General features: G+C 47.6%; 1 protein-coding gene across 4 annotated transcripts in view; it reads left to right on the top strand.

The window, feature by feature from the left end:
- Positions 1-26,036, top strand: part of garnl3 (GTPase activating Rap/RanGAP domain like 3) — a 347,312-nt gene that overhangs the window by 48,346 nt on the left and 272,930 nt on the right. For 3 of the 4 annotated variants that reach the window (XM_033049275.1, XM_033049274.1, XM_033049271.1), the window contains exon 1: positions 22,413-22,894. The exons of the other annotated variant lie outside the window; for it this stretch is intronic. Coding sequence is in view for 2 of the 3 variants with exons in the window: in XM_033049274.1 (XP_032905165.1) it covers positions 22,839-22,894 (56 nt within the window). In the remaining variant the exon portion in view is untranslated. Of the gene's footprint in view, positions 1-22,412; positions 22,895-26,036 lie in introns of those variants that run through there. 4 annotated transcript variants of the gene reach the window in all.

Genomic DNA, 26,036 nt, shown 5'->3' with positions numbered 1-26,036 from the left:
CTTTGTAAGGTGACCTTGAGATTTGAAAGGCGCCCGAAAATAAAATGTATTATTATTATTATTATTAGTCAGCATGGTTTTGTACGTGAGTAATATGTCTTACAAATCTGAGTGTTTTGAAGAAGTATCTAAAAAGGTTGATGAAGGCAAAGTCGTCTATAAGGATTTCAGCAAGGTATTTGATAAGGTTCCACACAGGAGGCTGCCCTGAAAGGTTAGATCGCATGGGATCCAGGGAGAGAGCTGGATGGAGAATTGGCTTCATGGAAGGAAGCAGAAGGTGATAGTGGAGGGTAGTGTTTGTATGGACTGGAGGCCTGTGACTAGTGATGTGTCTCAGGGTTCAGTGCTGGGCCCGTTACTGTGTGTGGATCATATCAATGATTTGGATGAGAACGCATGAGGCATCATTAATCAGTTTTCAAATGACATTAAAATAGGTGGCGTTGTAGATAGCGAAGATGGTTATCAAAATTTACAGCTTGGTCTTGATAATTGTGAGGTTGCATATTAGGACATCTAACCGGGGCAGATCCAACACAGTAGATGGCAGGGCTATGGGGAGGGTTGTAGAGCAGAGGGGTGTAGGAGTGGAGGTACATAGCTCCTTGAAAGTGGCGTCACAGGTAGACAGGGTGATAGAGAAGGCATTTGATAATTTGGCCTTCATCAATCGGGGTATTGAGTATAGAAGTTGGGATGTTATGTTCCAATTGTACAAGACGTTCTTGGAGTTTCCTGTTCAGTGTTAGTCACCCTGCTATAGGAAGGTTGGAAAAAGTACAGAGAAGATTTATGAGGATGTTGGCAGAACTCAAGGACCTGAGTTATAGGGAGAGGTTGGGCAGGATAGGACTTTATTCCTTGGAGAGCAAGAGGCTGAGGGGTGATTTTATAGAGGTGTATAAAATCCTGAGGGTAACAGATATGGTGAATGCACAGAGTATTTTACCCAGGGTCGGGGGATCACCCATTCCTTCTCTCCAGAGATGCTGCCTGTCCCGCTGAGTTACTCCAGCTTTTTGTGTCTATCTTTGGTTTAAACCAGCATCTGCAGTTCCTTCCTACACATGGTGTCTGCTCCACTGCAAAATCTCCTCAAGGTGTGTTTACGTTGAAGAAGTTCGCCTCCTCTGTCCGACGAGAGTTCAGCAACATCCTCTCTCACTGCCCCCTCTCTGTCATTCCTCCGGCCCCCCCACTCAATCAGTGAGTCTGAAGAAGGGTCTCGACCCGAAACGTCACCCATTCCTTCTCTCCGGAGACGCTGAGTTCCAGCTTTTTGTGTCCATCTTCATTGCTTGATGTGACAGGCTCGCTGAGGGGGCTGACTAATTTGCGGGCAGACTGATGCTACTCGAATTAAGTTACCCTCAACCAAACAACACAACTCAGCAGACACTGGCTTAACATGTAGTTAACGGGCACTAATTATTAGCTGTGTAGGCTGTGAAACTCATGGAGTGACAGAAAAACCATGAGATTAATTCAGTCTCAACAACATCAGAATGCGAAGATGCCAGAAGCTGCCGATGCAGTTTAATGTCATGAAGCTGGAAAGTACGCAGAGAAGATTCAGCCTAGTGTGGTTTATTGCCACGTGTACCGAGTGAAAAGCTTTTGCACGCGGAAAGACAATACATGATTAGGGCGGGCACGGTGGTGCAGCGGTACAGTTGCTGCCTTACAGCGAATGCAGCGCCAGGGACCCGGGTTCGATCCCGACTGCGGGTGCTGTCTATACGGAGTATGCACGTTCTCCCCGTGATCTGCATGGGTTTTCTCTGAGATCTTCGAGTTTCCTCACACACTCCAAAGTCGTGCAGGTTTGTAGGTTAATTGGCTTGGTATAAATGTAATAATTGTCCCTAGTGGGGGTAGGATAGTGTTGATGTGCGGGGATCGCTGGTCGGTGGGCCGAAGGGCCTGTTTCCGCACTGTATCTCTGAACTAAACTACACTAAACTAATTACAATCGAGCCGCCCACAGTGTACAGATACATGAGAAAGCGAATAATATTTAGTGGAAGATAAAGTCCAGTAAAGTCCGATCTAAGGTAGGCCGAGGATCTCAAAAGAGGTAGATAGTAGCTCAAGACTCAAGGGCCTGAGCTGCAGGGAGAGGTTGGGCAGGCTAGGACTATATTCCCTAGAGAGCAAGAGGGTGAGGGTGATCTTATAGAAACATAGAAACATAGAAAATAGGTGCAGGAGGCGGCCATTCGGCCCTTCAAGCCGGCACCGCCATTCATTGTGATCATGGCTGATCGTCCCCTATCAATAACCCGTGCCTTCCTTCTCCCCATATCCCTTGATTCCACTAGCCCCTAGAGCTCTATCTAACTCTCTCTTATATCCATCCAGTGACTTGGCCTCCACTGCCCTCTGTGGCAGGGAATTCCATAAATTCACAACTCTCTGGGTGAAAACGTTTTTACTCACCTCAGTCTTAAATGACCTCACCTTTATTCTAAGACTGTGGCCCCTGGTTCTGGACTCGCCCAACATTGGGAACATGTTTCCTGCATCTAGCTTGTCCAGTCCTTTTATAATTTATATGCTTCTATAAGATACCCCCTCATCCTTCTAAACTCCAGTGAATACAAGCCTAGTCTTTTCAATCTTTCCTCAAATGACAGTCCCGCCATCCCAGTGATCAATCTCGTGAACCTACGCTGCACTGCCTCAATCACAATAGAGGTGTACAAAATCATGAGGGGGATAGAATGCACAGTCTTTTACCCGGGCTAGGGGGATCAGAGGACATAGGTTTAAGGTGAGAGGGAAAAGATTTAATAGGAACCTGAGGGGCAACTTTTTCACTCAGTGGGTGGTGGGTGTATGGAACGAGCTGCCAGAGGTGGTAGTTGGGGCAGGTACTGTAACAATATTTAAAAGACCTCTGCCGCTACATGGACAGGAAAGGTTTGGCGGGACAAATGCAGGCAAACGGAACTAGTTAGTTGTGGCACCTTAGTTGGCATGGATGAGATGGGCCAAACGGCCGGCTTCCTTGCTGTATGACTCCGTGATGCAAAGACAATAGGTGCAGTAGGCCATTCGGCCCTTCGAGCCAGCACCACCATTCAATGTGATCATGGCTGATCATCCACAATCAGTGCCCCGTTCCTGCGTTCTCCCCATATCCCTTGACTCCGCTATCTTTAAGAGCCCTATCTAGCTCTCTTGATTCTACTATTCAATGCCACCAGGAGATACAAGCAACTGCAGCTGCTGGTATACAAAGTGCTGGAGAAACTCAGCGGGCCAGGCAGCATCTGTGGAGGTATTGGCCAGAGGATGTTTAGGGTCAGAACTCTTCTTCAGAATCCCACAAGTTTGAAATGAGTTGCCGAACCAGAGAACTCAAGATACAGGTTCCAGTCTGAATCAGAGAGTCATCCAGTGCGGAAACAGGCTCTCCGGCCAAATGTACCCACGCCCCATCTACATTAGTCCTACCTTCCCGCGTTTGACCCATATCCCTCTAAACCCATCCTATCCATGTACCTATCTAAATGCTTGCTAAACGTTGCGAAAGTCCCTGAAGAAGGGTCCCGACCCGAAACGTCACATACCCATGTTCTCCAAAGATGCTGCCTGACCCGCTGAGTTACTCAGGCACTTTGTGTCCTGAAATGAGTTGCACTCACATTCATTTAAAGAACCTTTAAAGGACGATTACTTTAAAATGACAGCCCCAAGATGTCGCACAACCCAGGCGACTATTAGCGTGCTAGCCACAGATGCACATCTACAAACACATATTACAATCGCTCCTCATTCTCTAATCTCTATTCTGTACACTGTAAATGCCTCGATTGTAATCATGTACTGCCTCCGCTGACCGGTTAGCACGCAACAAAAGCCTTTCACTGTACCTCGGTACACGTGACAATAAACTCAACTAAGTTAAACGCGATCTAACGTTCCACCGACTTACAAAAGAGAATTGCCCCCAACTATTGCTGTCACAGGGGTTTAATGTGTTTATGTCAGTGAGGGTTTGATCTCATTTCATTCCATTTTCAGTTGTGAATCTGTGGAATTCTCTGCCACAGAAGGCAGTGGAGGCCAATTCACTGGATGTATTCAAGAGAGAGTTAGATTTAGCTCTTAGGGCTAAGGGAACCAAGGGAAATGAGGAGAAAGTACTTCCGGTGGCGCTGGTGCCAGCAGCCTCCACCTACAGCCCGGTATCTTTTTGTTTTTTTGTTTATTTAGTTATGTAAAAGTGTGTTTTTTTGTGTTTTTTTTTTTGTGTTTTGATGTGGGGGAAGAGGGCACGGTGCGGGGGATACCGTCCTTCAGCCGCTTCCTGGTGAAGACACGACTATTATTCGAGTCGCGTCCTCGCCCCCCCCCCCCCCCCCCCCAGCGGCCTACCTACTGGATTGGCGCGGCCTTCCTGCCGGGATCGACCAGAGCTCCAGCAGCGGCGGGACAGCGCTGTAACATCGCGGGGCTGGCGATGCCTTACTGGGGGTCGCCGTCTGGAGCCCGGAGTGCTGGACCTGCGGCACCGACATCATGGAGCTGCGGTTTGCGGGCTCCCAACGCGGGCGGCACTGATGGACAGCGCGGGGTCCTGCGACTCTGCACGACTCGGGAGCTGCTGACTCGGGAGCTGCGGACTCGGGAGCTGCGGGAGGCGGCTGATCAGGAGGTCCGGGCCGCTGAGGAGGATGTTCACCGTCGGGGTTCGGCGTCGGCGTTCCACCAGCCCAGCGTGAGGGCCTGAACATCGGGCCACCCGGGGCCTCGACCACGGGTGAACATCTGGGAAGAACGGAGGGGAGGCTGGCTGGACTATGGTGCCTTCCTCACCTTGGTGCCACTGTGTTATGTTGTGTCGTGGACTTTCAGTGTTTGTGCTTTTTAAAAATTCTATTTTATTTTTAATATGTTTTATTATTTATTATTATTTATTTATTTTTATTTTTATGATACTGCCTGTAAGGGAAATTCATTTAGTTGTCTCTAACTGAGACAATGACAATAAATTTGAATACAATACAATACAATACAAAAGAAAGCAGGAACGGGGTACTGATTCTGGATGATCAGCCATGATCATATTGAATGGCGGTGCTGGCTCGAAGGGCCGAATGGCCTACTCCTGCAGCTATTTTCCATGTTTCTATGAAACGTCACCAAATCCTTTTCTCCACAGATGCAGCCTGACCCTCTGAGTTACTCCAGCATTTTGTGTCTGTCTTCGGTGTAAACCGGCATCTGCAGTTCCTTCCTTAACATTTGAACTCTTGCTTTGAAGTGTGGGGTGAGGAAGAGTAATGGATAAATTACTGGATTGGCGACCAAACCTCGGGGAAGAAGGGTCCCGACACGAAACGTCACCTATCCATGTTCTCCAGTGATGCTGCCTGACCCGCTGAGTTACTCCAGCACTGTGTGTTCTTGTCTGGATCCAGAGACAACATTGGGATCCTGGAGTGGTACGGCCTACTCCTGAGCCTATTTACGATGTTTCTATGTTTGAGTCCACAGCGTGGCTGGAATTATCCACCGGCTATAGAGGAGGTTTGTTGTGAACTACAGATATCCACTTTATTGGGAAACACTCGGTAAACGTATCCTGTGCGGCCCTTATGACCCAGCCTGCTGTGGCTCGAGGGGATGAAGTTCCTTGGGGCCCGAGGGCAGGTTGGTCGAAGGCTTCAATATTTATTAGATTTTCCGGGCCGCTGTCCAAATTTGTTTGACAGCAGGTGGGTTTTTTGTGAAGGATAAAAGATTCACCTGGGATTGAAGGTTTTAATTAGTGTCTGGAAGGCAAGCGCTGGGAACACGGATGTGACAATTCTTAGCCCCCTGGTTCTGCTGCGAAGAGTCAAGGAGTGTTTAATTGTCATATGTACCGACAACGGAATAATATCATTCTTACTGGCAGCAGCATAACGGGTCTGTAAACACAGTACTCACATATAAAAATAATAAACGCACTCAATCATTTAATAACTCCAAAATGCAAGAAAGCATGAGGTGTTTAGTGCATTCAAAGGCAAATGTGGCATGGTGGCACAGCAGTAAAGTTGCTGCCTTACAGCGCCAGGGACCCGGGTTCGATCCCGACTATAGGTGCTTGTCTGTACGGAGTTTGTACGTTCTCCCCGTGACCTGCGTGGGCTTTCTCCAGGATCTCTAGTTTCCTCCCATGCCACAAAGGCATACAGGCTTGTAGGCTAATTGGCTTGGTAAAATTGTGAATTATCCCTGGTGAGTGTGGGGTAGTGTTAGCGTGCGGGGATCGCTGGTCGGCACGGACTCGGTGGGGCCGTGAGTCTGTTTCCGCCGCTGCATCTCTTCATTGTTCATTAGAAGGGTTCTCGGCTTGAAACATCACCTATTCTTTTTTCTCCCGAGATGCTGCCTGGCCCGCAGTGTTACTCCAGCATTTTGTGTCTATCTTCAGTGTAAACCAGCATCTACAGCTCCGTACTATGCAGATCATAGTTTAATTAGGGTTGCGTTAAAGAGCCTTAAGGTCGACAGGAAGAAGCTGTTCTTGAATGTGGTTTGTCACAGTTTTCAGGCCTGTGGCCAGCCTGATGTGGGGTCCCTGATGATGCTGCCTGCCTTTTTGAGGCAGCGCCTCCTGTAGGTCTATATGACCTTTAGTAACCTCAGGATCCAAAGCTGTGCTGGCTGATTCCTGCCTCACGTAGACTTCAATGATGGAAAGATGCACAAAGTAACAGCTGATGTAGTAAACAGAGTTTAAACAAAAGACACAGAACGCTGGAGTAACTCAGCAGGACAGGCAGCATCTCTGGAGAACATGGATGGGTGACGTTTCAGGTCGTGACCCTTCTTCAGACAGCCTGAGCCGCTGAGTTACTCCAGCACCTTGTGTCTTTTTTTGTAAACCAGCACCTGAAGTTTGTTGTGGATACACGCAATAGACAAACTGGAGGAACAGCATGTCATATTCCACTTGGGTAGCTTACAACTTACAGCTTATATCAGGTTGATGGTTTCAAGAGAGAGTTAGATTTAGCTCTTAGGGCTAACGGAATCAGGGGATTTGGGGAAACAGCAGGAACGGGGTACTGATTCTGGATGATCAGCCATGATCATATTGAATGGCGGTGCTGGCTCGAAGGGCCAAATTTTCTATGTTATGAAAGGCCTATTTTCTATGTTTCTATGTACTGAACAGCAGGGGGGCTGGGCTGACTGCGGCAGAGAGGAGGGGGGGGGGGGGGGGGGGGTGCAGAGAGAACAGTCAGTCAGACCAGCATCACTCTCGTGTGCCTTCCTGATGTACACTCACCAGATGAGCCCGTGGGTGAACGAGTCGGCCTCTTCCTTAGCTTCACCTGTTCCCACTGTGGTGAGGTTGTCTGTAACTTCACCCACTACTTGCTTCATTTAGATCCCAAGTTGTAAATCCATAACTCCCTGAGAGTGGTGATCCTGGTGGATAAGGTGCGGCATCTCCTCCCCCTCCGTCCCACCCCCACCCAAGTCGTTGTACTACCTGCAAAGTCGTCTTGTTGAGTCTCATTGTCAGGAACTCGTTTTCACCTAGCTCACAGCTAACAATGGCGTTTCCTTTATCAGCATTACTGATATGCATTTGTTCTATATCGCTATATATTCTATATCACCCTCTATATCTCTCCTCTCCCTTTCCCCTGATTCTCAGTCTGAAGAAGGGTCTCGACCTGAAATGTCACCCATTCCTTTTCTCCAGAGATGTTATCTGAACTGCAGAGTTACTCCAGCTTCTTGTGTCGATCTTCGGTACATGGACTGGACAGGACAGGTTTGGAGGGATATGGGATAAACGCAGGCAGGTGGGTCTAGTGTAGATGGGGCATGTTGGTCGGTGTGGGCAAGGTAATGGCCTACTCCTGCGTCTATCTTCTATGTTTCTTACCCATAGGTCTGAACATTGAATTCTCCAAATTTAGGTAACTTCAAAACCCTTTACCACCATGCCACACCCCACCCCACCCACCGTCTCCCTCTCCTCTCCAAACCCCTCCCCCCCCTTTCCCACCCCTCACTCTGCCCTGTGCCCCACGTGGACTTGCACCTATTTCTAGCAGCACAATATGCTCCATTTTAATCAATTTGTCTCACACCTACTGTCATAGAGTGATACAGTGTGGAAACAGGCCCTTTGGCCCAACTCACCCACACCGGCCAACAGGTCCCAGCTACACTAGTCCCACCTGCCTGCATTTTGCCCATATCCCTCCAAACCTGTCCTATCCATGTACCTGCCAATCGTTTCTTAAACATTGTGATAGTCCCTGTCTCAACTACCTCCTTGCTCCACCACCCTTTGTGTGAGAAAGCTAGCCCTCAGATTCCCATTAAATCTTTTCCCTTTCACCTTAAGCCTGTGCCCTCTGGTCTTTGATTTCTCTACTCTGGGTAAGACGCTGTGTGAGTCTACCTGATCCATTCCCCTCATGATTTTATACACCTCTATACGATCTGTTTTTTCATCTCTGGTCCTTTTTCACCATCTGCCTATCAACCCCCCCCCTCCCGCCCCTTCTCCCTCAACTCATATCAACCTATTACCTGCCAGGCTTACTCCTGGTTCTCATCGCTTCCAACTTTCTTCCCCTTTCCCCTCCGCTACAGAAGTCTGAAGAAGGGTCTCGACCTGAAACGTCACCTATCCACGGTCTGCAGTTCCTTGTATCTCCAGAATAAATGGTGTCTTTTAAACGATTTAAAACCAGCATCTGCACAATCTCTGACCTGCCCCCTACCCTGACGTCAGTCTGAAGAAGGGTCTCGACCCGAAACGTCGCCCATTCCTTCTCTCCAGAGATGCCGCCTCACCCGCTGTGTTACTCCAATATTTTGTGTCTACCTTTGTGTTTCTTTTGTAGATGGACACAAAATGCTGGAGTAACTCAGCGGGACAGGCAGCATCTCAGGAGAGAAGGAATAGGTGACGTTTTGGGTCGAGTCTGAAGAAGGGTCATGACATGTAACATCACCCATTCCTTCTCTCCGGAGATGCTGCCTGTCCCTCCGTGTTACTCCAGCTTTTTGTGTCTATCATCGGTTTAAAGCAGCATCTGCAGTTCCTTCCTACACAGTGTGTCTCTTTTCACAGGATGTTCCTCTGACACGCACCATGACCCATTAACCTTGTGTTCACTAACCCTATACTGCTTCCTGGTTTCACAAAGCCCAGATTAAAACAATTCTCATCCTTGATTTCAAATGACTCCTCCCCATTGATGTAATGTCTTCCAGACCCGTAACTTTAGTTTAGTTTAGATATACAGCAGGAAACTGGCCCTTCGGCCCATCGAGCCCACACCAGCGATCCCCGCACATCCTACACTATGGATAATTTTATACATACACCAAGCCAACTAACATACAAAACTCTAAGTCTTTGGAGTGTGGGAGGAAACCGAAGATCTCAGAGAAAGCCCACAGGGTCACGGGGATAAAGTACAAACTCCGTACAGACAGCACCTGTAGCCAGGATTGAACCTGGGTCTCTGGCGCTGTAAGGCAGTAACTCTACCACTGTGCCACCGTGCCGCCCCTGAGATATCTACTCCAATTTGGGTCTCTACTTCATCTGGTGGCGTTGCCATTGGTTGCCTTGTTGGTTCATTGGCCTCTGTAAACTGTCCCTAGTGCTCATCATTCATACATTCATAAGTTCTAGGAGCAGAATGATGCCATTCATCCCATCAAGTCTACTCCCCCATTCAATCATGCCTGATCTAGTAGTGCGTGTATGATGGAACCAGCGTATGCGTGATCTGTGGTCGGCATGGACACGGTGTTTCCACGCTGTATCTCTAAACTAATCAAAACTAATCCAAGTTGAAGGTTTTCTCTTGCCTGGCGGCTGCTGCTCTCACATGCCTTTGGATAGCTTGCCGTTGGCTTGTGTTTGATAATGCACCTTTGAAGTGTTTGAGGGTCGTTTTACAAAGTCACAGACAGTAGACAAACAAAGCAAACTCTTCAGATCATTGCATTAGATCACAGCTAATTTGCAGTTTCACCCTGCATGCCTTCATTGATTCCTTCCACCTTCAGAACGTTACAACTGAACAGCGGGATTTCCTTTTGAAATTCTCAATAGCAGGCTGTTATGAGTGTGCGATGGTCCAGACTTGCCCAGCTTTTATAGTCATAGAGTTATAGAGTCATATAGCACGGAGACAGGCCCTTCGGCCCAACTTGCCCACACCGGGCAACATGTCCCAGCTACACTAGTCACACCTGCCCGAGTTTTGTCCATATGTCCTCCAAACCTGTCCTATCCATGTACCTGTCAAACTGTTTCTTAAATGTTGCGATAGTCCCTGCCTCAACTACCTCCTCCGGCAGCTTATTCCATACACCCACTACCCTGTGTGTGAAAAGGTTACCATCAGATTCCTATTAAATCTTTTCCCCTTCACCTTAAACCTATGTCCTCTGGTCCTTGATTCATCTACTCTGGGCAAGAGACTCTGTGCATCTACCCCATCTTTTATAGGCAAAGCATTTCCTGGCTAAGCATCAGGGTTCTCAGTTTAGGGATAAAAACAGGAAAATTTACTCACCACTTCTCCCCCCCCAGAGCCCCCTCTCTTCCCTATGACCCATCAGGACCCGCACCCGTTTCTCCCCTCTCCCTACATTCCTTCCTCTGGCTTCACAATTTGAGCTCTTCAATCCTTGTCTCACATCCTTAGTCTTATCATCTCTGGGTCTTGTCCAACCATCGGTATATTGAAGAAGGGTCTCGACCCAAAGCGTCACCCATTCCTTCTCTCCAGAGATGCTGCCTGACCAGCTGAGTTACTCCAGCTTTTTGTGCATATCCACCCCCCAACCCTTGCCCTGCGCTCTGCTATGTCTACCACTTGCTGGGCTTGGTCCTGCCCCTCCTCTCTTCCAGCTTTCTTCTGGTAAACCCTCTCCCCCACACCACAATCAGTCTGAAGAAGGGACCCAACCCAAAACATCACCTATCCATGGTCTGCAGAGATGCAGCCTGACCCACAGAGTTACTCCAGCACTTTGTGCCTTGCAAGTTCATGTTTTCCCACATAACTCCATTTGCCATATTCGTGCCCACTCTTTTATCCTGTCAATATCCTTTTCCAACCTCCTTGTGTTTTCCTCACATTGTATTTAGTTTAGAGATACAGCGTGGAAACAGGCCCTTCGGCCCACCAAGTCCGCGCCGACCAGCAATCCCCTGTACACAAGCTCCATCCTACACACGAGGGCCAATTTACAGAAGCCAATTAATAATAGCCCTGTCCCACGGTGCGAGTTTATTCCAAGAGCTCTCCCGTGTTTAAAAAAAATCAAACTCGTGGTAAGCACGGAGAATGAACGTAGCGGGTACGTCGGAGCTCGGGGACGTCTATTAGCGGCTCGTAACGCTAACGGCAGGTACTCGGGAAGACTTGCTAACGGCAGGTAAGCTCGGGAAGACTCGTGAAGATTTTTCAACATGTTGAAAAATATCCACGAGAGCCCCGAGTACCGACTAGCGGCAATTATCGTAAATCTCCGAGTTCGAATCAGGGCAAACTCGGGAGAACTCTTTAAACGAACTCGTACAGTGGGACAGGGGTTTAACCTGCAAACCTGCACCTCTTTGGAGTGTGAGAGGAAACCAGAGCACCTGGAGAAAACCCACGCAGGTCACGGGGAGAATGTCCAAATTCCGTACAGACAGCACCTGTAGTCAGGATCGAACCCGGCTCCCTGGCGCTGTAAGGCAGCAACTCTACCGCTGCGCCACCGTGCTGCCCCATACGTTTTTGCATAGTTGGTAAATGTAGTAACCATAATTTCAGAATCTTCGTCAACATCATTCATATTAAGAGTGAAAAAATTGCCGGCCCAGTACCTGTCGCCATGGGAACCTTTCAATACATCTTGCCAACCAGATAAAAACATGTGTTTAAGCCTGAAACGTTTCCTGATCGCCAGCCAAGCTTCAATCCTCAAGAAGGAGACGTGGAGGAATTTCTTTAGTCAGAGCGTGGTGAATCTGTGGAATTCATTGCCATAGAAGGCTTTGGAGGCCAAGTCAATGGATATTTTTAAGGCATAGATAGAAAGATTCTTGATTAGTACGGGTGTCAGAGGTTATGGGGAGAAGGCAAGACAATGGGACAGGGAGGGAAAGATAGATCGGCCACAATTGAATGACATAGAGGACGAGGGGCCGAATGGCCTACTTATGCTCCTATCCCTTTGACTTATGACCTTATGTTCACACAATTAGTATTAGTTCAGAGTTACAGCATGGAAACAGGCCCTTCGGCCCACCGTGTTCATGCTGACCAATGATCACCCGTTCACACTAGTTCTTTAGATTTTAGACTTTAGAGATACAGTGTGGAAACAGGCCCTTCGGCCCACTAAATCCGCGCCGACTAGCAATCATGCCATACAGTAAACTACACACACTAGGATCAGTTTTACAACTTACCGAATCGAAGTCACCTACAAACCTGTGGGAGGAAACCGGAGAAAACCCATGCAGTTCACGGGGAGAACGTACAAACTCCGTACACACAGCATCCATGGTCTCTGACGCTGCACCTTGCACGGTGCCTTTCGGAAGTACAGCAGATGCACTGGTTCCACTTTCATCCACAGCACATGAGGCAATAGGTAGGGGTGGCACAGTGGCGCAGCGGTAGAGTAGCTGCCTTACAGCGCCACAGACCGGGTTCGGTCCTGACCTCGGGTGCTGTCTGTGTGGAGTATGCGTGGGATTTCCTCCCGTTTCCACCCACCTCCCAAAGGCGTGTGGGATTTGTAGGTTAATCGGCCTTCTGTAAATTGTCACCAGTGTATAAGAAGCAGTTGAGAAAGTGGGATAATGTAGAACTAGTGTGAACGGGAGATCGATGGCCATAGAATCATAGAGTGATACAGCGTGGAAACAGGCCCTTCGGCAAACATGTCCCAGCTACACTAGTCCCACCCACCTAAATGTTTCTTAAACGTTGGGATAGTTCCTCCTCTGGCAGCTTGTTCCATACAGTGGGCCAAAGGGCCTGTTTCCGTGTTGCAACTCTGAACTAAAGTCGTGGACAATGTGATTTCTGTTTACGGTATTCTCTGCGAGGAAGAATCTGTCTACAACGAGGTCTGTACCTTACCAGCCACTTCAAACATATTGAAACATTGAAACATTAGATTGTTAAAGGCTTGGACACACTAGAGGCAGGAAAAAATGTTCCCGATGTTGGGGGAGTCCAGAACCAGGGGCCACAGTTTAAGAATAAGGAGTAAGCCATTTAGAACGGAGACGAGGAAACACTTTTACTCACAGAGAGTTGTGAGTCTGTGGAATTCTCTGCCTCAGAGGGCGGTGGAGGCAGGTTCTCTGGATGTTTTCAAGAGAGAGCTAGATAGGGCTCAAAAATAGCGGAGTCAGGGGATATGGGGAGAAGGCAGGAACGGGGTACTGATTGTGGATGATCAGCCATGATCACATTGAATGGCGGTGCTGGCTCGAAGGGCCGAATGGCCTACTCCTGCACCTATTGTCTATTGTCTCTTCACTAAGTAGGCAAAGTCGGATTAACTGCAGCTGCTGGTAAACTGCGGAGACTAGTCAGAGGACAGATCCAACAGATTGTAAACCCCAGGTTCACCATCAATGTCTCCCAGCTTTACGATATTATTTTGAGTTATTCATTTCTACTTTCATTCTCTGTGATTGGTCAAATACCAATGACGAACGATTCTGCTTTGTATCGAGGCATTTCAGCGCTCTGAATGGCCAGGAATCATTACAGCAGCAATATTATCTGAATGGCGATGGCAGACACAAAAATGCTGGAGTTGCTGCCTTACAGGATTTTTATAGTGATGCATCACAGCTTGGTTTGGGAACAGCTCCATCCAGGGCCGCATGAAATTGCAGCGAATTGTGGACGCAGCCCAGACCATCACACAAACCAACCTCCATATATACCTCATGCTGCCTCAGCAAGGCGTGCAGCATAATTAAAGACGTGTCGCACCCTGGCCACTCCCTCTTCTCCCCTCTCCCATCAGATGGTACAGAAGTGTGAAAACGCACACCTCCAGATTCAGGGACAGTTTCTTCCCAGCTGTTATCAGGCAACTGAACCATCCTACCACAACCAGAGAGCAGAGCTGAACTATTATCTACCTCGTTGATGTCCCTCGGACTATCCTTGACCGGACTTTGCTGGCTTCACCTTGCACTGAACGTTAATCCCTTACGTATCTACACACTTTAAAAGGACTGATTATAATCATGTGTAAGAAAGAACTGCAGATGCTATTTAAATAGAAGGTAGACACAAAATGCTGGAAATCTCTGGAGATGCTGGCTCACCCGCTGAGTTACTCCAGCATTTGATGTCTACCTTCGATTGGATCATGTATTGTCTCTCTGCTGACTGGTTAGCACGCAACAAAAAGCTTTTCACTGTACCTTGGTACGCGTGACAATAAACTAAACTGAACTAAACTGAACTAACTCAACGGGTCAGGCACCATCGGGGAAAAGTAATAGGTGACGTTTCGGGTCGAGCCCTTCTTTAGACTGAGAGTCAGGGGAAAGGGGAAGGGGAGATGTAGACGGCACTTATGACAAATGAATGGAAGATATGCGGAAAGCAAGGATAATCAAGGACATGTGGAGCCCACAATGGTCCATTGTTGGCTGTGGGATAGATAATAACGAGTTATGCAGACAGTGGAACATCAACAGGATGACAGTGAAACTGGTATGGTGTCTCGGGTGGGGGAGGGACGGAGATAGAGAGGGGATGCAGGGGTTACATGAAGTTAGAGAAATCAATATTCATGCGATTATGTTGATTTTCAAAGTGTCAGTACCAGTGGGAACATGATTGTCAGCACCAGTGGGAACATGAGGTGGAGGATGTACGAACACTGGGTAATTGAGTCACGTACAACAGTGCGTGAAGATGGGTCCATGAGTGTAGCCTTTACACTACGCCGTGAGCTGGCACTGCAGTAAACAGACACGGTGGAGCAAAGAGGTTACTGGAGGGGAACTGATGACCAGGAACTCCTTCCTGTATGAAAATGTTCACTTCATATATTTCCTGTCCTTCTATACCTGATATTTGACCTCATGGTGACGTATCTTTGCCAATTACAAAATCATGGGAGGAGTAGAACAGGTAAACATCTGCACAGAGTCTCTTGCCCAGAGTAGGGGAATCAAGAACCAGATGTTAAGGTGAGTGGGGAGAAATTTAATAGGAACCTGAGGGGCAACCTTTTACACAAAGGGTGGTGTGGTGTATGGAACGAGCTGCCAGAGGAGGTAGTTGGAGACACGAACGACAGCGACATTTAAAAGACATTTAGCTAGCTATGTACATGGAGAGTCAAGTCAAGTCACATTTATTTATATAGCACATTTAAAAAAAACAACTCTCGTTGGCCAAAGTGCTTTGCATTTGTTATAAGAATAGTATAAACAAACAAACTACATACATATATACATATAGCCCTCGCTCAGTGGACGTCAGGAAAGGCTTGGGAGTATAGATAAGATTTTAGTCTTGACTTAAAGGAGTCGATGGAGGGGGTAGTTCTGATGGGAAGGGGGATGCTGTTCCACAGCCTAGGAGCTGCAACCGCAAAGGCGCGGTTGCAGATCGCAGAGAGGACAGGTTTAGTGGGATATGGGCCAAATGTGGGCAGATGGAACTAGTGTAGATGGAGCATCTTGGTCAGCATGGGCAAGTGGGGCCGGAGGGCCTGTTTGCATGCTGTATGACTCCATGATTTTAGAACATGCCTGGAATGATAAGGAGAGATTGGATAGGGCCAAACATTAGTGATTGGTGCTTTTAACAATTTATTTTGTGTTCCAGTGTTTTCTTCCTGAATGATCAGCATTTACTACGTGGCTATTGTCAGTCTTTTTTCCATACTCTCACCCAGTATTGACAGTCCATTGAAGAACTCTGGCAAGGCTCTCATTCCCCACCAGCAGTATAACCAGTGACTGCCAACACTCTTCGAGTCACAGAGTGGGTGGTGGGTGTATGGAATGAGCTGCCAGAGGAGCTAGTTTAGTTTTTTGAGTTTAGAGATATAGCGCGGAAACAGGCCCTTTGGCCTACCGAGTCCGCACCGACCAGCAATCCCCGCACATTAAAGCCCCTGTCCCACTTGTGCCCCTGTCCCACTAGGAATCCTGAACGGAAACCTCTGGAGACTTTGCGCCACACCCAAGGTTTCCGTGCGGTTCTCGGAGGTTGCAGGTGGTTGCCGGAGGTTGCAGGTAGTGAAAGCAGGTAGGGAGACTGACAAAAACATCCGGGAACCTCCGGGAACCGGAAACATCTGGGAACCTCCGGGAACCAGAAACCTTGGGTGGGACACAAAGTCTCCAGAGGTTTCCATTCAGATTTCCTAAGTGATACAGGAGCTAACCACTACCCTACAAACACTAGGGGAAAATTACACATACACCAAGCCAATTGACCTACAAACCTGTACGTCTTTGGAGCGTTGGAGGAAACCGAAGATCTCGGAGAAAACCCACGCAGTCACGGGGAAAACGTACAAACTCCGTACAGACAGCACCCGCAGTCGGGATCGAACCTGGGTCTGTGCCCCTGTCCCACTTAAAGGGCAGCAACTCTACTGCTGCACCACCGACCACCCCTAGTTGAGGCAGGGACTAGAACAACATATTAAAAATACAGAGACTCTAAAGTCCCGGGAACTGCACTAGTGATGGTCTTCAGAAAAAGGGTCTTGACCCAAAATGTCACTCATTCCTTCTCTCCAGAGATGTTGTCTGTCCTGTTGAATTACTCTAGCATGTTGTTTCTATCTTCAGTTTAAGCCGGCATCTGCAGTTCCTTCCGAATAGTGATGGGTGGGATTAGTTCAGGAATCCTTCCCATGACTTGCGTGGGACAGTGGGACAGAGGTAGAGCTGCTGCCTCACTGCTCCAGAGACGCAGGTTCAGTTCTGAGTGTAGATGAGAGTCACGGAGTCATACAGTGTGGAAATAGGCCCAACGGCCCAACTCGCCCATGCTGACCAAGATGCCTCATCTACGCTAGTCCCACCTGTCCGCATTTGGCCCATATATCCCTCTAAACCTGTCTTGCTATCTTCTTGGGCTGCGTTTGAAGTTATGTTTCCATGAAGCGCCTTTGGCTTATTTTACTCTCTCGTGAAAGTGCGACTCCTGTTATAATCCATTATATGGCTGTTTATTCTTAAACGGCAGCTATCATTGCCTGCCAGACATCAATCAGACAGTTGTTTGGAAACAGGGAGGTGGTTTGTGATTCATGGAAAAACAGTTTATTGTGCAGCAGAGTTAATTTAATCACCAAACAGTTTATTTGAAAAGGAAGGGACACAAAGCGTGGGAACTATTCTCAGTAAAAGTGTGAGGATTTCTCCAGAGAAATGCAGTGCGTGGATGATTATTATGTATGTTCATAATCACAAGAATGAAATCAATCTCAGACACATGGAGCAGTTTGGTCAAGTTTGATTGAGAAAGGTATTATCTGATCACCTCCACTCTGGTGATCTGCAGTGAAGGCACACCAAACCATATACATACTTGATACTTGGCTACAAAGCTACGGCCATGTACATTAAGAACCACAATCAGGAATGTGCAATACATCTGGCTTTGTAGCCTGCCGTTGAACGATTAGAGGGGTACTCATGGTGGCATTTCCATAGGCCATCTCGTTACAGAGTTAGACTTTTCGACTTTAAAGATACAGTGCAGAAGCAGGCCCTTCAGCTTACCGAGTCTGCGCCAGGCAGCGATCACCCCGTACGCTAGCACTATCCCACACACGAGGGACAATTTTCAATTTTACAGAAGCCAATTAACCTGCACGTCTTTGGAGTGTGGGAGGAAACCGGAGCGCCTGGAGAAAACCCACTCTGTCACCGGGAGAACGTACAAACTCCGCACAGACAGCACCCGTGGTCAGGATCGAACTTGGGTCCCTGGTGCTGTGAAGCAGCAACTCTACCGCTGCGCTGCTGTACCACACAAGGAGTTGACTGGACAAAAACCCAGTCAATCACGCACGATGACCAAATATCTCCAGATTGACGGAAAACCCGGGGGGGGGGGGCCAGGGGGAACGTGTCCCCTCCATGTTTTCAGAGGTGGGGAACGGCCCCCCTCACGTTACAAGCTTTAAATTGAATTTAGGGCGCACGGCTGAAGCTTCCGATGCCTCGTGTGTGTGTGAGTGTGCGCATGCGCGCGCGGCCTCTCAGAAATTGTGGCCCCCCCCTGACCCTCGGTCCCCTCCATATTTTGAAAGTGGTTTCCGTCTCTGTATCTCCAGGGGACTGAGATGGATGGTACACTCAGAATTGTACATTGCTATCACACACTCCCTCCCTGCATTCAGTTATTGCGAGTATATCAGAAACCAGACCATCCTGTGACCGTAAGAAGGAGAAGCAAGAATAGATAATATGGCCGCTCACTCAATAAGATCGCAGCTGATCACAACACAAAGTGCTGGAGCAACTCAGCACGGCTCGATTGTAACCATGTATTGTCTTTTCACTGGCTAGTTAGCACACAACAAAAGCTTTTCACTGCACCTCGGTACAGGTGACAATTAACTAAACTCAACTAAGCTAGGTCAAGCAGCATCTGGTGAGGGAATGGACAGGCAACGTTGTGGGTCGGGATGCTTCTTCACTATGAACAACTGCATTTGGTCTGAAGGTGGGTCCCGATCCAAAACATCGCCTGCCCATACCCTCCAAAGTTGCAGCCTGGCCCGCCAAGTTCCTCCAGCACTTTGTGTTGTGCTCAGGATTCCAGCATCTACAGTCTCTTGTGTAATCAGGTCATGGATTTTGACCAAGGCTTTCGATAAAATTCCTCACTGGAGGCTGACCCAGAAGATTAGGGTGCATGGGATCCATGGTAACTTGGTTGTTTTGGATTCAGAATCCGCTTACTGAAAGGCAACAGAGGGTGGTGGTGGAAGGGTGTTTGTTATTCAGCCTGGACAACTGTGGCCAGTGGATTTCCATTGGGATCTGTGCTGGGACTCTGCTGTTTGTGATATCTAGAAACAACTTGGATGTCAATGTACGTATTAACATATTCTGTTGTGCTGCAGCAGTACGAGTTTCATTGTCCCATCCGGGACACATGACAATAAAACACTCTTGATCCTTGACTCTTGACTAGATGGCTTGGTTTGTAAGCTTGCAGACGGCACCAAGATTGGTGGAATGGTGGACAGTGAGTAAGGTTGTCAAATTATATAGGATAGAGATCAGCTGCAGAAATGGTTGGGAAATGGCAGATGGAGTTTAACCTGAGCATGTATGAGGTTTTGCACTGTGTCAGGCTGAATGTAAGGGGAGAGAGTACAGTTAATGGCAAGACCCTTAACAGCACTGATGGACGGATCTTGGGGTCCAAGTCTATAGCTCGCTGAAACTAGTAACACAAGTAGATCGAGTGGTAAAGAAGGCATACGGTCTGCTTGCCTTCATCTGTCGGGACATTGAGATTAAGGGTTAGGGAGCCTTGATGCAGCTTTACAGGACGTTGGTTTGACCACATTTTGGAGCATTGCGTGCAGTTCTGGTCACCCCTATTACAGGAAGCATGTGGAGGCTTTGGAGAGAATGCAGAGGAGCTTTATCAGAATGCTGTTTGGAGTAGAGGGAGAGGTTGGAGAAAGTTGGATGGATTTTTCTGGAGTATCAGAGATTGAGGAGTGATCTGATGGAAATTCCGGGGGAATTCCGGAACAAGGGAAGACCCGGCATTTGGGGGGACCCCCATGTGGGAGGGGGACCAATGGGTAAAAGGGGGGGGAGCAATGGGGATCCAGCATGGGGAGGGGGGGACAAAGAACTAAGGAGAACCTGGCGTGGATACTTTGTAAGTTTGCCCGCGCCCTTTACGGGCGACTATTTGCATACCTTGGGTATACAAGCAAAGAGTTTCACTGTGACTTGTCACATGTGACAATAAAGTATTCATCATCATCATCATCATCATCATCATCATCATCTTCATCATCCTTCTATGTCATGTTTTCACCTTTTAATATCCTTTGACTTGGTAGAGAAAATTGGAGACTTTTTTAGTTTAGTTTAGAGATACAGTGCAGAAACAGGCCCTTCGGCCCAGCGAGTCTGCACCGACCATCGATCCCCGCACATTAACACTACCCTGCACACACTAGGGACAATTTTTACATTTATACATTTACACCAAGCCAATTATCGTGCACACCTTTGTATTTCTTTGGGGGTGTGGGAGGAAGTCAGAGATATGGGAGAAAACCAAGATTTACATCGGCAGTTTCTCCCGGAGATGCCAAAGTGTTTCTCATCCAACAATGAACCCTCAGTGACATGTAAAAGTGAGGTATAGGACTATCTTGTGGTAATGTTTGTTGGAGAACCTCTCTCCTCTGCATGATCACTCTTGCCGATCTTTTACATACAACTGACAAGTCGCTTTCTTTTCTTTAAAAAAATAAGAAATGTAGTCAATGATCGCAAGAATAATACATACAAGACAAAACAATACCAAACAGACGCACCACAATAATCCAAATCACCCAATTATCTAAACAAATAGTCTTAAATGTCAAATACACTCTTAAACAACTTATATCACCATCCTTTTTAAGGATATATTCCACTCTCCACGGTACTCAGCGGTCCCGGCAATTCCCCGGGGCTCCCGTGGACAACGTGTAGTCCCTCTCTACATCCACCCAGGCACGGACGTAACCCCGGAAAAGGGGCAGAATTGATTTTCAGACAGTGCAGCGTTACGTCAATACTTACTGCTGTGTTATCTGAATCATTAGTTATTGTTTTGGTGAGGTTCAACAACAAGCGGTCTTGAGAGGGGACCACCTGATAAAATCCACTCTTGGGATTTTTTTTTACCACCAGTTTAGTTCTTTTAGTTTGGAGATACAGCACAGAAACAGGCCCTTCGGCCCACCGAGTCCATGCCGACCATCAATCACCCTGCACACCAGCGCTATCCTACACACACTAGGGCCAATTTTACCGAAGCCAATTAAACGACAAGCCTGTACATCTTTGGGGTGTGGGAGGAAACCGGAACACTCAGAGAAAACTCTTGCAGGTCACGAGGGGAACTCTGTATAGACAGCACCGGTAGTCAGGATTAAACCCGGGTCTTTGGCGTTGTGAGGCAGCAACTCTACCATTGCGCCACCCTGCCGCCCATAATGTTGTTCTTTGTTACCTTTTTTCTAAAGGAGTTCCAACTATGAAGTTGAAAAATCTGAATGATTTCAGCTTAATAGCTGATTAGAACAGGTTCCCCGGTTCCAAAGAGAATAATGCTGACGAGGTTCGGGGAGAAGCTTTTCCATTGCTTGCCTTACACCGAGCAACCATCATCTTTAGTTTTAATCATCTGGCAGTTGTATATACAAATAAAATGCATATTTTGCACATGCCCAAGAGGCTTTTAAATTTGCATCCATTACATTTGGATAATTGAGAAATGTTATTGTAGATGAGGATGACTTCATAGAACACAGAGCACAGCACAGGAACAGGCCCTTCAGCCCACAAGGGTGTGCCAAACATGATGCAAAGACCATCTCTTATCTACTTGCACATGATCCGCCATCCCTGCATATTCATTTGCCTATCCAAAAGCCTCTTAAACACCTATATTATATCTGCCTCCACCACCACCCCTGGCAATGCGTTCCAGGCACCCACCCAGGCACTGTGTGATGACGATGAATACTTTGTCCCTCTCAGCTTACATTTATGCCCTCTAGTCTGGGGAAAAAAAGTTCATAAGCGATATGAGCAGAATTAGGCCATTCGGCCCATCAAGTCTACTCCACCATTCAATCATGGCTGATCTATCTCTCCCTCTCTACTCCATTCTTCTGCCTTCTCCCCATAACCCCTGACACCCGTACTAATCAAGAATCTATCAATCTCCGTCTTAAAAACATCCATTGACTTGGCCTCCACAGCCTCCTGTGTCAATGAAATCCACAGATTCACCACCCTCTGGCTAAAGATGTTCTGGCTGCCTGCCCTATCTAACAGTGCAGATATTATGATCGATATATTTTATCCAGGATAACAATATATGGCTGAGAGGTGGGAGGTTTTCTTCCCAATCTGAACCAGATGTCCCAGTGTTTGTCAGTCGGAATGTAAGCAACGCAAGACTCTGGGATGGTCACAGCGGGAGTTTGACCAATGGACCAAGAGTGGAGGGCGGGTGCACGCTGGACGTTGTAGTCTCCTGGTCTTCACCAGGCAGTGAGTGGGAAGGGCAAGGCGGCGGTGTTGAGACTACAGTGGGCTGGACGGAGGTCTGCAGGGGCGGAGCGGCGCCTTGACACTTGCGGTCTGCTGCTGCTAGTGTGTTGTGTACTGAGAAATGAAGTACTGAAGCGCGCTGCTTGCTGCACATTGACTAGTTGAGATGTGAGCCACGTTTCCACGCTCCTCTCTGCCCTGCTGTTACCCGGACACGTTTGCTAATGCGTCGCCTGGTTTTTCTGCTGGTGGCAATATAGTCAGCGTTGCATTGCCTTGCATCTGCCGTGAGAGGCTCACTCTGTGCACAAAACCCCCCCTCTTTTTGAAGGAGGGGGATCCTGTTATTCAGAGAGAGGAGAGAGAGAGAGAAAGAGAGAGAGAGGGAAAAAAACAAGTCTGCAGAAATTCAGAATTGAACGCGAAGTTGCATTGTACCACCCCGCCCCGCGTTACTAACTGCAGCAGATGCAATGTCAGGTACCATTGACTAGAACACTTTGTACAGCCGAGAAACGCATGTATGGATATGAGCAGTGCGGATGCAGCTTCTACTAAACTGCTGAGTCTCACACAACGGTAAAAGCAGATTTCGATATTGTTTTTCCTTCATTTCGCGCATTCGTTGTGAACGTGTAGCCAGCCAGTTACGCCTTGGCATGTTGAATGAGATTTCTTGCGGTGGGTGCACCAGTGTTGCCCGATGCGCAGATATCTAGTGGTGTCCACAATTAAGGTACTGTGTTGTAACATACTGTACGCTACTGGTGGATGGGTGGATGAGAGAGAGAGAAGAGAGAGGGTGGGAGGAACACATAGACCTTTCCTCTATCGTGCAGGGAGAACGAGGAGAGGAGAGGAGAGGAGAGAAAAAAAAATAATTGTGTGCTTTCTCTGCACAATAAATTGTAATTGAAATGCCGAAAGTTTGTTATGGAAGGGAAAATGCATCAGGGTTTCATACGTTAACAAGCCAAGTGTTAGCAGGTTGGCAAGCAGGTGTTATATTATTGAAGGGCTGGCCCATAGCTCAGAAAGTGGGCGTTATGCTCTGTGTCATATTACTACACCACAGCAAGTCACCCAACTTTAACGGGGTGGGATATTAACGTGTATGGATGGGCTTCGGTTCTGGAGTTAACGATGGGACAATTATGACCAGCCTTGACCAAGATTATTTTTATTCCACACATTCAGACACAAGTCAACCCCGCCCCTGGACGCGACATTTAATTCCATGTTTACCGAGCCTGGGAATGTTTTGTATCATTCCTGCCACCTGTTATTTTCTTTTTTTTTAAATCATAATAATAATGACAGTGTGATTTGATTAGGTCTGTGACTGAGCGCTCTGCCTTTGTACAACATGCACATGTTGGAGAATGGCTGATGAAATCTAACATGGGCTGCAATAAAACTGGAGCCTATCCCCCTGGGAAATGAAACTAATTGTGTCCCAAAAGGGACAGACTGAAGAAAGACTGGATAGACTCGGCTTGTACTCGCTAGAATGTAGAAGATTGAGGGGGGATCTTATAGAAACTTACAAAATTCTTAAGGGGTTGGACAGACTAGATGCAGGAAGATTGTTCCCGATGTTGGGGAAGTCCAGGACAAGGGGTCACAGTTTGAGGATAGAGGGGAAATCCTTTTGGACCGAGATGAGAAAAAAAAAATTCACACAGAGAGTGGTGAACCTCTGGAACTCCCTGCCACAGAAGGTAGTTGAGGTCATTGGCTATATTTAAGGGGGAGTTAGATGTGGCCCTTGTGGCTAAAGGGATCAGGGGGTATGGAGAGAAGGCAGGTACAGGATACTGAGTTGGATGATCAGCCATGATCATATTGAATGGCGGTGCAGGCTCGAAGGGCCGAATGGCCTACTCCTGCACCTATTTTCTATGTTTCTATATTTCTGGAAGTGTTTGTTTCTGCCAATTTCCTGTTGATATTCTCCTGTTTCATTTTTGTTTTGGTGTGTGATGCTACATCTAAAATGGCATGGGCATGTTGCATGTGGTTCGCCAGCTGTCTGCCAGTCAGGTGGTCTGTCTGTTTGTGACATCCACTGAAAATGGAGCACCTATGTTTGAGAGCAGGCAGGGGACACAAAGACTGAGCAGAGAGTGAGCATGAGTGACTGAGCTACAGTGATGGCCTGCCTCCTTGGTGTAGGTGCTGCCATGTCTCTGGGTTCTCATTAGTGATAGGAGCAGAATTAGGCCATTCGGCTCATCAACTACTCCGCCATTCAATCATGGCTGATCTATCTCTCCCTCCTAACCCCATTCGCCTGCCTTCTCCCCATAACCCCATGACACCCATACTAATCAAGAATTTATCTATCTCTGCCTTAAAAATACCCATTGACTTGGCCTCCACAGCCTTCTGTGGCAATGAATTCCATAGATTCACCACCCTCATCTCCTTCCTAAACGAATGTCCTTTAATGCCGAGGCTATGGCCTCTGGTCATAAAGTCATAAAGTGTGGAAACAGGTCCTTTGGCCCAACTTGCCCAACCTGCCAACATTTGGCCCCTCCAAACCTGCCCTATCCATGTACCTGTCTAACTGTTTCTTAAACGCTGGGATAGTCCCTGCCACAACTACATCCTCTGGCAGCTCGTTCCATACACACACCACCCTTTGTGTGGAAAAAGTTACCCCTCAGATTCCTACTTTCCCCCTTCACCTTAAACCTATGTCCTGTGGTTCTCAATTTACCTACTCTAGGCAAGAGACTCTGCCCGATCTATTCTTCTCATGATCTTATACACCTCTATAAGATCACCCCTCAACCTCCTGTGCTCAAAGGAATAGAGACCCAGCCTGCTCAACCTCTGCCAAGAGCACAGACCCTCTAGTCCTGGCAACATCCTTGTAAATCTTCTCATGCTGGACTCTCCCACTAGTGGAAACGTCCTCTCCACATCTACTGTATCCAGGCCTTCTCCGGAGAAGATGGCAGCCAGGATGGGTTTTGTTTCCACTTGGAGAAGGCAATACCTGGTGGAACAGTGTGCGGTTTGATCCTCACTCAGGGGGTCTCTATATGTGAATGCTCAGAACAGCCAGGGAATGCTTTAACTGATTCTCCCCAGATCGTCTTGACTGGGTCTGCTTGTTACTGGTGAACCTAGTGAAGCCCTGCTGGTGCCCACATGCCAATCACCAGTCATTGCCTTTGGATGAGCCAAGATCTTTAAACAGTAGACAAGGGAAGGCTGATAGCCATGGTTACAGCAAAATGGTGTGAAGCACTTGAAGCTGGTGCTACATTGAATGTAATTGCCAAATTAAACAGTGATAGCTTATCCCTTTCCAAATATTTTACATTTGTTTAAGTGGAAATGTTCGAGCGGTGTAAACGGCGAGTTCAGCCGTGTTCTCTCTCCAAGTATTCTTCTGATATCGAGCCCTTCTAGCCCTCGATTAGAGATCGATTACTGTGTTGCTTCAGCCCTGCTAGTTCTCTGCCAAAAATGGCAGTGGAACAAATGGACATTTCCCTATCGATCCCATGCTCCTCTGACTATGTGGGATCATCCCATAGGAAGGGGAAGGACACCAGCAGCCAACAATCATTTCAAGAACGCACCACAAAGGATTTATTTGCTCAAATTGGAGGAACAGCACCTCGCGTTTCGCTCGGGCAGCTTACAACCCAGCTGTATGAACTTTGAAGACTGACATTAAATGCTTGGGTAACTCAGTGGCACA

The sequence above is a fragment of the Amblyraja radiata genome, chromosome 32 (assembly GCF_010909765.2).
Source record: "Amblyraja radiata isolate CabotCenter1 chromosome 32, sAmbRad1.1.pri, whole genome shotgun sequence".
Taxonomy (NCBI): Eukaryota; Metazoa; Chordata; class Chondrichthyes; order Rajiformes; family Rajidae; genus Amblyraja; species Amblyraja radiata.
Note: the sequence above shows the minus strand (reverse complement) of the source record. Positions and strands in the feature narration are given on the sequence as shown.